General features: G+C 40.2%; 1 protein-coding gene across 1 annotated transcript in view; it reads right to left on the bottom strand.

Annotated features, from left to right (window-relative positions):
* pdlim4 (PDZ and LIM domain 4) overlaps positions 1-15,251 on the bottom strand; it is a 47,787-nt gene that overhangs the window by 26,447 nt on the left and 6,089 nt on the right. The window contains exon 2 of the mRNA XM_028594995.1: positions 8,552-8,703. Coding sequence (XP_028450796.1) covers positions 8,552-8,703 — 152 coding nt within the window. The remainder of the gene's footprint in view (positions 1-8,551; positions 8,704-15,251) is intronic.

Raw genomic sequence — 15,251 nt, 5'->3', positions numbered from 1 at the left:
CCCCTGTCTAGCTGCTCTGCCAGGAGTGGTCTGAGAGAACAGATCCGTGCACTCGTTATTATACAGATTCACAATGATAAATAGCATAGGGGTTAATAGTTCCAAGCTCATTCTTTAAGTGTCCTCTTTGATTTTCACCCACCAGCTCCCCTTCTGCCCTTAACTGTATGAATCAATGTCCAACACGACTGAATACAGACAAAGAAAAAGAAAAGCCAGCGACAACACATGACTCGTTCATTTCTGAAAAGACCGAGGATACATGTGTTCTCATTTTGGTTGTTGTTTTCAAATGCCCACAATTTGTGAATTCACGAGGAACTTTAAAAAGCAAGAGAACTATAAAAACACATAATATTCACAGCAAAGGCCATGAAAGTACTGTTAGAATAATAGAAAAGCACAAGGAAAAGAAAAACACAAGTCAGCCACAGAAGACTGAACACGAAATGGGTAAAAGACAACAAAAAAAAAGACAAAAGTGAAGGGGAAAAAGAAAGGACAACACATGCAGAAGGTCAGCTCAGGTCATCACGACGACTTTCCTATTCTTTCCCTTGGTCATATTTTCCCTGGCCTGACCTTCCCCTGCCAGGTTTAATTTTCCTTATTGGGGAGATCTGGTTTTTGAAGTGGTGGACGCGTTTACTTTGGCTCCACACGATCACCATGTTCAAGGAGGAGCATGAGACAGACGGCTGAAAACCAAGTGCCTTCAAATTAAGATGCGGCTGATCACGGAACATTTCAGGGTTCACTGAAGAGTCTCGTAGCCTCGCTCTGTTAAACCATTAAACCAATTCCTTCCACTGTACAAAAGTGAAGCCAAATACGGGGGCTGCCATCTTGTAATTTTGGAGCTGGAGTCTGCGCAGTAGTGATCGGTGGGTGGAGCCGTGGTATCAAAGTCCCGACCCATATGCACCTGACCAATCACAGCTGTCAATCATGGCGTTCAACCCTATTTTTATAGTATCAAATTACTAATTTAAACCAAACTTATCAGAATGATGACAACTTGAACAAACATCAGCATGATAAGAACTTCCCCAAAATGACAGGAACCATCTTTGGGAAAAATGTATTTGACTTTTTAGTTTGGCCCATGTCCCATCCGCTAACATGGAGGGGGCGGGATTTATGACCTATAGTGCAGCAAGCCACCAGGGGGCGATGTACATGTTTTGGCTTCACTTTTGGGGAGCTCTCAGGCCATCCATTTTTATATACAGTCGATGTGTCAAACCCATAAGATTTTCAGACCTAAAAATAGCCAGACACCACTGAAGCAGTTCCTCTGTTATTTTGTAATGTGAGAAGAGTTTAAAGGCAGATGATCACCTTTAAAAGAGGAGTTATAAGGGTCTCATCTGCAGACCTGAGGGTCACTTGTAAAGCTCTACATCTGTGATGAGAAGATCAATACAAGAGAGCAAAAGGGAGGGAGGTTTGTGGTCTCCCCCTTCCTCCCTTTCTGCTACACAGCCTCTCAAATTCCATTGATGTTGCGTTTATAACCACCACAAAAAAGAGACCTTGGGAGAGTCTGAGAGGAATGATGCAATGAAGGGATGAAGTATTCTGCAGTGCTGGTAGTGGATGGGCATGTGTGAGAGTCTCTTTGTCCCAGCTGGCGTCCTGTGTTCCTTTGGTCCCATGCAGCCTCGTGCATAATTGTTCAACTGTGAGTCAAAGGTCCGTGAGTCAAAATGAGGCAGCACGGGCAAATCCTCCAGTGGAGCGGTCTGACTGTCTTTTTTCTGCCTGTTCTCTGATTCATCCGGAATTCTCTGCCCTGTGTTTTGCTTTGATTTTACTCTCCAGGTCATGTTTAGATTTGTATTTGTCCCTCTGCAGGCCTCAGACATGCACTCATACTACACGCATTACGCATCACCTAAACCTCTCATCCTATCCTTACCCTTAACTACTGAAAGTAGCAAGCAAACAAGCAAAAACTGCTTGTATCCTCATCTGTACGGTACATTATTGTCTACATTTCTAATGTGTGACACAATAGTCCTAACTCAAAGGTCCACTTACTAGCTTTTCAGAGCTTTTGATGAGTCAGTGGACGGCCGGAGAAAGCTCAAGAGGTCATTCCCATTGAATGCCAAATATACCATCTTTGAACTGACTCAGCGCTTTTGATCTCAAACAACCAACTGTTATCACTCGACCAACTTTTCACACTAAGTGTATACAACTCGGCCAGTTTCAGTCACTGATGAAGACTGTGAGATGCAGTTGAAAGCTCCGAAACACCTAGCAGGTGAACATTTGGACCTACTTGCTGCTTTGATCAACCACAGCTTTTGTTATTCCCCTTTGTGGACCTTCCACTGACATTCATTCATTCCAAGTCTTTAAAGGTTCAGTTCACCAATATCACAAAAACATTTTCTTGTAATGTTATGGCTAGTGGTTAGCCAGATATTTTTGTTTTTTATGTGCTATTTACTTCTTCTTCTTCTTCTTCTTTGACCCCATCAAGATGGATGTTAATGTATATCATTTATGATGCTTTCTTTCTTCAGTATAAAGTATATGTTCCGATGCAAACTCTTTAAAGTGAGGTCTGTGAATTATCCAGGACCTTGTTTTTGAAAGCTGCGGTTTTCCAAATGTCATTTGTCACCGTTTTGAACAGCATGAATGCAATTCCATTCACTAGCATTTTATTGGATTTGAAGGAAAAAACCCAGAGCGAGCAAAACGGAAACTATATGTTTGTTTCAACATGTTTGTGGGTTATTTTGGGTGAACTGGCACAAGCACACAAGCTTCGTTCCAGCATGGACCTAATCTTAAATCTTCTTTTCGACAGTAAGTAAAATTAATTTAGTACAGCAGGGTGTCACAAGAATACAAGACCAAGTCACACAGTCAGAGTAACGCACAGCTCAGGCATCATGACTCATTTCTCAGCACATTTAAATTGCCACCCCAGCAGGACTCTTTCCGAACAGTGGTGGAAACACACATTCAAACCACCACCATCATCGTCTGTCTCTCAGGCCTCTGTGACCACATGGTTTTCTTCAATAAGCTCTGGCACAAGGAGGGAACTGCAGTGAGGTGAAGGCAGGGTGAAAGATAGAGATGAAGAGGATATATAAAAAGAAGAAATAGTGGATGAGTGGAGTGGGAATTAGGTTTGGAAAGGGGGATGGCAGAATGGTACATCGAGGTCAGGGGACGATGAAGTGGTTAAAAGGAAGAGAATGAAAAGAATAAGGAGGAGAAAATGGAGGCGAGAAGTTTCCCCTGCAGCTGGTTCATGTATTCAAAGATTCTGTTTAGGTCTCAGGATATAAAGCCAAGCAAAGCAGACATGACACACTCCAATATGGGCCTTGTGTGTCTGTCCAGGTTCTCTGACATTAGAGTGAACTTGGACAGTGTGCGTGTGTGTGTGGCGGGGGTGGCCGCCATGTTTCCTCCTCAGCGTGAAGACAGCGCCACATGATCACTGATGCCAGGAACTAACAGAAATGAGCGAGGGTGTTTCACCTCACAGCTGAGCACTGACAGGCCTGCATCGGTCAGGAGGTCTGCTGGAAAATGGAAAGCTGTGATCAAGTGGTGACCTAAGACCACTTTTATTTCTGTTTCCTTGTACTGCTCTTGCTTTCTGTATTTTCTCTTTGGTTCTTTCATTCTTTCTCACCAATTACTTTGCTTCCTTTATTGTCTGATCTTTCCTAAAAAACATAAATCCACTAAGAACAGAGAAGCATGCCATTATTGTTAATGTACCCCATGTTCCATTTCTGCATCAATTTTCTTCATTGATGGTATATACTGTAGATGGGGGATACATTAATGAATCTGGATAGATTACTGTAGAACACACAATGAATGAAGGGCTCACTGAATGGTTTGATAAGTATTAAATGATGTGAATCATTTTCTATGGCCTTTATAGTCACCAGATCTCAACAACACAAACTAATTGTCATTAGTGTTGCAGGTATATGGTCATAAACCAAAGTATTGGACAAATTAAAATTTGACCTGATGGTGGCGCTAACTGAAAATTCAGAGGATCACCAACGTTACCTCAATTCCCAAATGTCTATGCCAAATTTCAATGCAATCAATTCAATCATCAAAATATTTAACTCAAAACCTCAAATGTCAACCTCATGGTGGCACTAGACCAGAGGGAAAGGTCAGGGTATCACCAAAGTCAGTCAGAATCATTGTCTGGAAACGATGTATGTCTGTACAAAATCTGGTGATAGTCAATCCAAGAACTGTTAAGATATCTGAGTCAGGACTATTGTGGTGGACAGCATGACTGACCCTGCCACTGCTAGAGCCATGCCACTGGCATAGATAAAACTAGCTCAACTATTTGCAACAAATGTTATTGGAATCAAAATAAAAGAGCAATAGCTTATAAAATTATACAGAAAAAAATAACATCATCTGTAGAGTACTGTACTGTCCTTAGCGTAAATTCCCCAGAATGTAATGCAGCTACAACGTGTGTTTTGATTAAGTGTATGACATAAAACTGGATTCAGGTAGCTCAGACAGATTTTCCTGGGGTTACTGAAAGATATGTTTGGAACTATTACTACAATGTGCAGTAAGAGTAGACAACGCAGTTAATCACAACACAAATGAATTCTGCTAAGCACAGATTAATGCCATCTAAAAAAAATATATGAGCGTTTAAAGGTTCAATTTTCCTTTAAAGACAGCATTCTTTGAGGAAAAAACAACTACAGCTGCCGACCTAAATTTTCATGAAGCCTCTTTATTTCTTACTCAGCTTTCACGAGCTTCCTGGGGCACCTTACCAGAAACCCCCCAAATGCAGAGCACTCTTCAACATGCTCCATAATAGCGTTTATGAAAAATGGGGGTTATGAAAGTAATAAATGCGGAGACATTACAAAGAAACATTCTTGTGTTACACAAGACCTCAAGCTCAGATGCATCCAGTGTACTGTAATTTTGGTTCACAGCAGACGTGTAGACTCATATATTTGTCCATCAGCAGCAACACAAAATTACAGGTCTCCTGTTTCTCCCTCTATGACTCTGTTTGGAGTATTTTATGGCATAGTCTTTTAATGAGGGCTGAGGACTTGTGTCCTCTAAAATATTATTTTCTCATGAGTCAGCGTGAGTTCTTCAGGTCCCTCCCAATTTTTTTTTTTATTAAATAATCCTCAGTTATTCCTGTAGCCCACAACTGAAGAGTGTCTCCAATAAACTAAAAAAACCATATTTCACATCCTTCTAAGTAAAAAACAGGATCAATCATCTTTTAAATATAAACATGACCTCCCCATTGTCTGTATAATTAATAACATAGGGTTTGGACCCTATTCACCAACCAGAGAACAGACTACCATTTGATTTCTGAGAGAACTTTTTACAGCTTTTGTTGAAGACTGCCCAACAGTTGCTTTGTATCGTGCCTTTTTATTTATGCATTTCACTATTTGTATTTTATTAGGAGGATTAAACAGTAGCAGCCAAAATGTAACATTGAGCTTATGTGCATGGCTTTATTCTGTTAACACAACTTCCTGTGCAGAATTTTTCCTGGAAAAAAAGGAAACCAAATGTAAGGCTTTTAATCACCTGCCTATAGATTGAAAAGCATTGGAAAAATGGGTATGAGACTTTACCCATACCCAGCCTTGATTTCCATTTTCCATTTATGTGACAAGGAAAAGTGTGTGTTTTCTCATAATGTCCAGCAGGAATTTTCAAAGATTAACTTGTGATGACGCATGTCCTCCATCTCAGGGAGAGAAACTCAACTCTGAGCTTCACTGTTGTGTTGTCTGTGTAATTGAATTTCCAGCAATGAACCCAGCAGAAAATGTTGGCTGTGAAACCGCCTTCGAGGCAGAGAAGAACCCATGTGCATTTCTCACTTGGTCTCTATGATTCACTGCTCCTCTTCTTGGCTTCAACTTCCCCTCTCTCTGCCTTGGTCTCTGTCTTTCTTTTCTTTTTCTCATATTCTCCAACTTCTTTTAGCCACCCCCTTTTTATAACACTTTTATTTGTCTGCTGCCTTGTCTTTTTGACCAAATAATCCTAAACCTTCATAACTATCTTTAAATCATCTTTTTTCTTCACCTTGACCTCCTGTTGCTCTGTCTTCCCTGCCCTTTATCAGCAGTTCATTTCTGCTCTGGAGCCAAAGGTACATGCCTTACCCTCCTCCTGTCCAGCAGCAGGGCAGTTCAGACTGCAATTATTTAAGCAATATAATGTGGAAAGGTCACATACCAGCAGCTAGCTTTGTTCTGCCTCTGTTGTGTTGCTATCTTGTCAGTTAAAATAGATAACTAAAGGGGTCAATGAACAGCTAGACTATGCCTGTTGGCTGACTTGTGGTTATGATTAGGAGGAATGAATTTCAACTAAATAAGGTAGTTGTGTGAAACATCTATAGTGAGACCATGGTAGAGTCAGTTTTAGATTGCTTTACATTTTGTCTACCTGCATTTTACCTTCATATCTTTACAAAATGGTTTTCCTGGATTAAAACATCAAGAATGTTTACTCGACCTTATGCAAATAGGGACACTATGTTAATCACCAACATCATTTTGACCTCTTCAACGCCTTTACATCAGTTGAATTTATGGCCAAGATCCAAGGGATTCCCAAAACACTAAATATGTCGACCTAAAACTACATGGAAAATGTGTGGAAAATGATGCATAAGAAGTTGTCAATTTTCCACTTGCATGTAGCTATATAAAATGGCATCTTAGGTTTGAATATCAGTCAGTAAAAATGTGATAGAACATGCAGGTAAAGAATTCATGTGAAGCAAAACATCAGCTAATGGAATCCCATATCCATCAGTCTAAAGCGCTCCTGCTTTTTGTCACACTAACTTTCATTCTCTAAGGTGTTCAACAACTTTGACTACTTCAAGGGACATTTAAGCTGAATTTGGGTACATTAGGGTGCAAGTGTTTAAGTGTGAAAGTGTCCTTATTTGTGCTCCTTCCAGCTGCAGAGGAGCTGCCCCGGTCTTTGCGTTGAATACTACTTCATGAATCCTTAAATAAATGTACTATCCCTATGTGGACAAACCACTTAACGCTCAGATGCTCAGCTTGATATATGGATGGATGGCTTTTACTCCAGGCTGTGGGGAAATGGAGGGCCGTTGCATGCAAGAGTGCATACTTTAAAACACAGCGCAAAGAGAGAGAGAAAAATGTGCTTCTCTGTCTGAATTTGGAGTTCCTGCATGTGTGAATCTTTGCTTATCTGACGGCTCTGATTACTCAAGAGAGTGATTCTTATTTCCACTGCATCTGCAAGTCAACTTCATGCTCCAAACCATTACAGAAGAGAGACTGTGTTGCGTGCTGCCCTAAAAGGAGAAAGCTGAAGCCCCAGTTGGCAGTTGTCACTTGTAACTGAGACTGAAACCACACACTGTTCTTCATCTTAGAGGATGGGATTCAAAGGTTGCCAGATTCACTCTGCACTTTCCAGTACTCTGGCAACCCTAAGTAACCATCTAATAGAAATGTGGGAAGCGACTGATATTTCATTTCATTTCATCTCTCTCTCTCTCTCTCTCTCTCTCTCTCTCTCTCTCTCTCTCTCTCTCTCTCTCTCTCTCTCTCTCTCTCTCTCTCTCTCTCTCTCTTTAACTGTTCAGATGGATACATTGACTGAAAGATGTTGCTCCTGTCCTCCTCTTAGGGCCAAATAATTTATCTTCACATACTCTGTCTACAAATGATGCTGAGGAGTAGGAATTGATTTTTCACCTCGTGAACTGATAAAATGCACAACAATATCAACCTGTGAAGTCCATTTCAAAAGGTCACTGTCTGACTCGCTGTATGTACAAGCCTCATTGACTTTCACAGCGCACTATAGGAGCAGAGAGTCAATCTTTTAAACTGTCGTAAACCTGTCATCTGTCCATATGACTCGACTGTGCCACATTGAACAGACCCACCAGAAATAGGAACAATATGTGTTCCTGGACAAGAGGCAGTAAATGACCTTAGTCATAAAAAATCTGTCAATTCTTTCAACTCAATTCACTTAATAAGCCTAAAAGAACATAAGCAGCCTCTGCTGAGGGTCACAGCAGTGACGACTGATTAGCAAGTGACTAATGTTTGCAACATTTCCTGATATTCAATTATTCTAAAGGTCATTATTCCCGTCATCCTCTGTGGAAAATGGACTGAATAGACAGTTTGTCACATATTCTGAAGCAACAGGCGCTCATAAATTATAAGTCTGAAACCAATTATAGTGAACATACAGTAAACTTCATTAGTAAATGAAATAAATCATGCAGCGTAGCCGCTAGTATATCTCAAATACACAATTGTTAAGATCATTTGGACTTTTTGTGTCTGTGAGTGAGTCCCACCTCCGTTCCAAAACTTTCCATATGATCATTACAAAAATTGTCTGCATGATTTTTTTTCTGATCTGACAAAATCTAAAACGCACTGTAGGCCGGTGTTTGATCACATGACCAATGCTATTAGTTTTTCCAGTAAAGACGGGTCTCGTGTTCCAATACCTGCTGATGTTGAGTGTGAGCTGCTGAGTGCAGGTTTTGATTCTGTTCTGAGCCTCCATGTGTGTCATGAGCTCTGTGCTGTCGCCATTTATAGCCAAGATGGTGTCGCCTGGACACAGGTCACCTTGGGCCGCCTTGCTGCCTGGTGTTACCTGTAGAAAACACGCGCACACACACACACACACACACACACACACACACACACACACACACACACACACACACACAAAAAGAAAAGAAAGAGCTGTTATAAGTGGTGTCAAACTTTCACTGAGGAAAAAAGAAAGAAAGAAAGGAAGAAAGAAAGAAAAAGAGTATTAGCCTGGGTGTGTCAAGACGGAGGCCAAATTCAACAAAAGCAACTCTCTTTTGATTTCAGTAATATTGCCTCGGGCAGCACACTAGGTTTACATTTACAAAAGCCAGCAACAATGACACTGGGAGGCCACTCAGAGTTTTGGAGGTGGTGAAATATTCGGGAAGAACTGGAACATTTTTACACGCCTGGCCTTTTGAAATTCAGTAAAAAAAAAAAAGTTCAGTAATTTGCATCAGACTAAAGCTTTGGTGGATAATTTCAATTACAGAAGTATGCTACTTTGAACAGAGTTAGCATATGAACCTTAAACATAAACAAGGGTCTCCGGCAATGTTAGATTAATTTGCAAACATCTGCTCAATATGTTTTTGTAGCTTTTTCTGATTTGTCACTTGGACCGTTTTGATCTGGTAAAACACATGTCCACCTCGCTTTCATTTTGAAGATTATCTTTGAGCTGCTGGACAGTGAGCAGGTTCCTCTATGTGATCCCTTTTTCCAGAAACACACCGGCCTGTGGACATTTGAGCCCCACAGGGAGGCAGAGGAAGGGGGAGGTGGGAGTCCCAATGGTTATGTTTCACCTTCACATACTAAGTAACATATGATAACAATTTACACACACACACACACACACACACACACACACACACACACACACACACACACACACACACACACACACACACACACACACACACACACACACACACACACACACACACACACACACACACACACACACACACACACACACACACACTGGTTGTATATGGTTTTGGCTGACATAAATAGGATGAAACTACCAATCAAATCCTCCATCATCAAACCAAGACATCCACAGCTAAACAGTTAGGCCTACTATCATATGGTAGCAAGCTGCAGAGGAAAAATACTAGCAATGAAAAAAAATATGTAATGAAATGCGAACAATTGTCATCATGTCTCCCGTCTTTTGTGCGCTCCATGTGCTGTCAGGCTATGACATGTATGAGTATTAGTTTGACTGTAATTTTCCAATCATTAAATGTAAGAAGAGTTTCGGCAGCTGGATGCAATTGCTATAGTCACACTGTTTTGGAAGGAATTTTCAGCAATAATCTGTGACATTTTCATATTGCTTTTAAATAAAAGTTGGATTTGCTAGTCTCTGTTAAATACTGAAAAAGCCCAATAGTGACTCGATATTCATTGACTGTTCTAAACACATAGCCTTGAGTGAGAGGTTTATAAATCTAGCAGCAGCAACAGCTGTTGGCCGCTGGAAAACAGCAGCTGGCTGAAAGCGCAAAGACAGGAGAAGCACCAACTAGAGCTGCAACAATTATTTTCATTATGGATTAATGTGCTGACTATTTTCTCGATGAATTATTTATCTATAAAATGTCTATAAAATGGTGAAAAACGGCCATCACAATTTTCCAGAGCCAAAATCCACGTCTTCTGAGCGCTTGTTTTTTCTGACCAAAAGTCCTAGCCTACATAAAACAAAGAAAAGCCTAAAATGTTTGACATTTTGAATTTAAAAAATTACGTTCATTTGATTGTTATAGTTGCAGATTCATTTTCTGTTAATCAACGGATTATTATTATTCACTTATTGTTTCATCTATAACAAACATATACACCAAAGAGGTCACCAAATAACAAGTAAATACATGAATGAGAAAAAAATTAAAATGATCAGCGTTCATCACAAATCTGACCCAGTTAGGTGTTTAGATTCAAGCACTTTGTAACATGCCTGAGAGCTAAAAGGCTAAAACGACTACCTATATCCATAAATAAACAGGGAACAGAAGATTTATGATGATTTTCCTGTTAATGAAACCCCCTGCATGCCAAGTGTCGGGATTAATCTTTGTCCTGTCATCCAAGTTTTTAAATGGATACCTCTCTTTTGGAACGGTGAAACCTTGTGTTGAAACAGCACTTACTTCTCCAACAGATATTGGTAATCTATTCCAAATTAAATTAAGATTGTCTGGAATAATGAACAGAACCCAGATACAGAGAGAGGATCTGCTTGTGCAAGAGACGCAGCCTCGCTAACTGGGAAGAGTGTTTTAAGAGCAAAGGCATACAAGTTCACGCTCCATGAAGCACTAATAGCTGAGTCGTGTGGTTCAGATGTGGAATTCCTAATTTACAGCCTCTGACCCCATGTCCCTGACTCAGTTCCGGTAAACTGAGAGGTCTGGGGCATTGTGGGAAATGTGTGTGTGTGTGTGTGTGTGTGTGTGTGTGTGTGTGTGTGTGTGTGTGTGTGTGTGTGTGTGTGTGTTTGTGTGTGTGTGTGTGTGTGTGTGTGTGTGTGTGTGTGTGTGTGTGAGAAAATCAGGGAAGTACATTCACTTTATTTAAGTGGAAACCTGATAAAACTACACAACTAAGCAGTTATAATCTAAGGTAAGTTAGCCTAAATATTGAATCTTTTAAAGAGGGAACATCATGAATAAAGTTTTTTTGAAGGGTGGGAAGTGTAACTATTTCTTATCTGTCTGTTAATTGTATTGACAGTCACCAAGTGGAGGTTATAGTTCACCCACACCATTCAGCACAACCTAACTGAGAATGCATTTGTTTGTGTGTGTGTGTGTGTGTGTGTGTGTGTGTGTGCCTGGGCTATGTCACCAAAGTCTGTGCACCCCCCCCAAACACCCACACAGAATGAATTATATCACCTTGGGGTCAGGCAGTGCATGAATCACAGACACGCACGCACGCACGCACGCACGCACGCACGCACGCACACACACACACACACACACACACACACACACACACACACACACACACACACACACACACACACACACACACACACACACACACACACACACACACACACACACACACACACACACACACACACACACACAGAGTTTGCAAGGAAATGTAAGGAGGGAAAAAAGTTGGTAAAAACGTGGTTCAGACATATTCATCTGCTATATTTACACTGCTGATGTAATGTAATTTAATGTAATGTAATGGCTTAATCCTACAGAGCTTTACAGATGAATGCCATTTTCTAATTTGTGTTTTTAGTCTATGGGATGGGCATGTCGCTTTGAAGACCATACAAACTTCTTTTTTTTTTAATCCTTAACGTTTTATTTTTGTCTTCTCACTCATATGAAACCACTGGTAGTAACTGCATCCGAGTGATCCATCTCTACTGGCTTCATGTTGTTTGCCAAAATAAGAATAAAACAAAAATATGATAAATAACAGTCATCTGAAATCAAACGGGGTGTGTGTGTGTGTGTGTGTGTGTGTGTGTGACTGCAGACAAAAAGGAGTCTGCCAAGGCAGAGAATGGATCCAAAGTTGTTGTAAATGATGCAAAAGTGGTTTCTAGACCACTATGGAAGGGAATAAAAAAGACAATAAACTCAATAAAATGATCACATTTTGCTAGTAATAACTTAAGACCATATGGTATGAATTCAATTCCATTTTCACCCAATAAACCTATTTTCATTTGTTAAAAAAACAGCAACAAAAAATTATGTTTATGTCACTTTGACTAAATGAGAGTTCAAATTATATAAATTAATCTTGCTGCTAACAGAAAAATCAATCACTTAACGTACCCAATAGCCATAATGTCATGTAAGATGTGACCACGATGGTTTTGATAGTGATAGAGCCGAAAGCAGCTTTACTGGTTGTTGGGTAATCTAAACACTGTTTCCATAGGGGGCCGCTCCACAAACAGTGACATAGTTAATTGCTAACAGATAGAGCGGTTAGCAAAAGGACAGACTCATGTCACACAGTGTCATCATGTGGCACGCTGAGGCCTGATGAATACGTGCTGGGGTGTGGTTTCACTGTGGCCATTGTGGGTTTTTCTGTGCATTTTGAGCGTGAAACATAAACAGCAAAAACAAAATGTGTGTGAATGTTTGTGTAATTGTACTGTATAAAGCTGCATTGACACTTTAGTGTCAATGCAGCTTTGTTTGTGTCTGATATCTAAGCCATAAAATTAAGAGTGACTTTCTTTGTTCCTGAAAAATCTACCCTCTTGAGGTTTTCTTTCCTTTAACAGAGGTATACCGCATATCATTTAATGCAGGATGGCTATCTAATACTCCCAGCTTCTGGTCTGCATAGACATCTCTGTAAGGACACATTAAATTAGTAGAGTAACTTTAATATTAGATTAGAAGAAACTGTTGTAGTTGTAGAATAAGGCAGCACTAATTTAATTCACGATCATTTCATCCTGCCTATCTCTCCTGGATGTAGATACACACACACATACAGCATCCTCCATAAGTATATTGCATAGTGGTGGTCAGAGAGCAGGTTTGCAGGGCAAAATTTGATTGAAAAGTTCAAGTTTCTATCTTTAAGGTTACAATACCTTTGTTTTGAGAACTTGAAAACAACTACATCTGACTCACATCAAATTATAGCTATTTAGTGACAAATGCCTTTCTGCTAAAGGATCACTAGCACACCTTTTCTGGTTCTGCCCTACACTATATAGCCTAATTAGTGGACAGAGATCTTCAGGTGGCTCTCTAAAGCCTTTTCCAGAGACATTCTGCCTGGTCATGCGCTTGCAATCTTTGGTTGCTCTACAGGAATATTTGAGTTGTCGTGTGATTTACAACCCGCTCTGCCCCTAGCAATGCTGGTTGCTAAGAAGCTCATTCTCCTGTCTTGGAAGTCTACCCATCCACCCTGGCATAAGGAAATGGTGCATTTTACAGATGGAAAGGCTGTGCCTGCATAAGGTTAATATGAAGAACAAACTCTTCTTGAGAATTTGGGGGCCTTTCTTTTTGGCTCAGTGCCAAATTACTCCATCCCCATAGAAACCTGGACCTGTCTGAATAGAGGAGTAAGAGATGTGTATATACTTTCTACCTATACACTACTCTACCTCACTCATGATATGTTAAATATTGTCACATATTGTCTGAGAGACTAATGTTACTTTGTAAACTGGCAGCCGTAAAGTATTGTATGGTGGTGACATGTTCTGTTTTGTTTGTGTGTTGTCACTGTTGTAAAATTTAAATCTGAAAAGAAAAAATAAATTGTTAAAATTAGTTTTATAGGCATTTAAATACAGCCGAAACAACAGTTATGATATCTAGATGTTTTTGACTTGATCAGGTTGGTTATTTATGAGCTTTATGCAGGAAGAACCTTGTCACTTATGAATGTTTTTCTCATGCGTGAAATCCCACAGAGAAGCTTTGTGCTGGGTGGGAGGAGTGAGTCGCACGTCTTAGCGACACAGAGAATAATTGCTGGCAACGTGTCAAAAGCCTTTGTTTGTTTGTTGGACCTGCGATATCCATAACCATGGATATGACCTTGGTGACGCTCTGGAAAGCCATTACATAGCTAGGGGTGTGAGGTTCTGACTGGTGTGTGATTATCACACTGAAACAAAGAGACTGAACTTGCCAAGACTAATAGGAAATACTGCAGCTGATGATTAAATATGTAGAGGTTAATGAGAAAACGAGGAAATGGGAGAGTTACTTGAAATGAATTACAGTCTGTAATGCATGTGTATGTCTAGAATGAGCATGATATTTCTCACCAATATTACTCATCAAAAAGTGTGTAGCGATCCCTTTCTCATATGTAATCCGATTAGTAATAATTCTGGCTGTTTCTTGCATGTGGGATTATGTGGATTTAAAGAGTTTCCTGTAGGTCCGTCTCATCATGGGACGCTTCAATATGTTAGGCATGATCGTAAGAGCGTCCCCAGAAACCCGTTTTAGATAGCTGCCAGTCCCTGCAGCAAACACATCGGCAATTTGTGGGTAACCCTAAGCCTAAGTGGGTAAAGGCAAATAATAGAACAGTTACAACAGTCTGGTAAGTTCAGAAAATTACATAACTTTACTGTAATGCAGCCTTTAAAACCAGGAAAAGACAACGCTTATGCCATATCACGATATTACGATATCCAAAATCTAAGACGATATCTAGTCTCATATCATGATATCGATATAATATCAATATATTGCCCAGCTCTAACTTAGCACTGCCCACATCAATCACATAGACTCAGTTTCATACATCAGATAACCAGATGAGCAGGAAAAGCTCAGCTACAACCCCATTGTTCTCCTGCCCATACAGTTTCAGGAACTCCACAGCTTCACTGACAACAGGAAATTCCTCGAGAGTACCATCTGTTATCTTTTGCTCAGTTTGTTGTGGAAGTGCAGCTCATAGCATCTATAATTCTAACCTGGAGAAAAGAGCAGTGTACAGGTGACTATTATAACCAGCAGCGTCAGAGAAACAACCCATGTGGCTTTAGATCACATGTCCTGTCTCTGGTATGTGGCGGAGTTGGACAGACTGAGAGATTAAACGGTACAAATGACACTGAGT

This window comes from Perca flavescens, chromosome 13 (genome assembly GCF_004354835.1).
Source record: "Perca flavescens isolate YP-PL-M2 chromosome 13, PFLA_1.0, whole genome shotgun sequence".
Lineage (NCBI taxonomy): Eukaryota > Metazoa > Chordata > Actinopteri > Perciformes > Percidae > Perca > Perca flavescens.
This window is presented reverse-complemented; position numbering and strand designations above follow the sequence as displayed.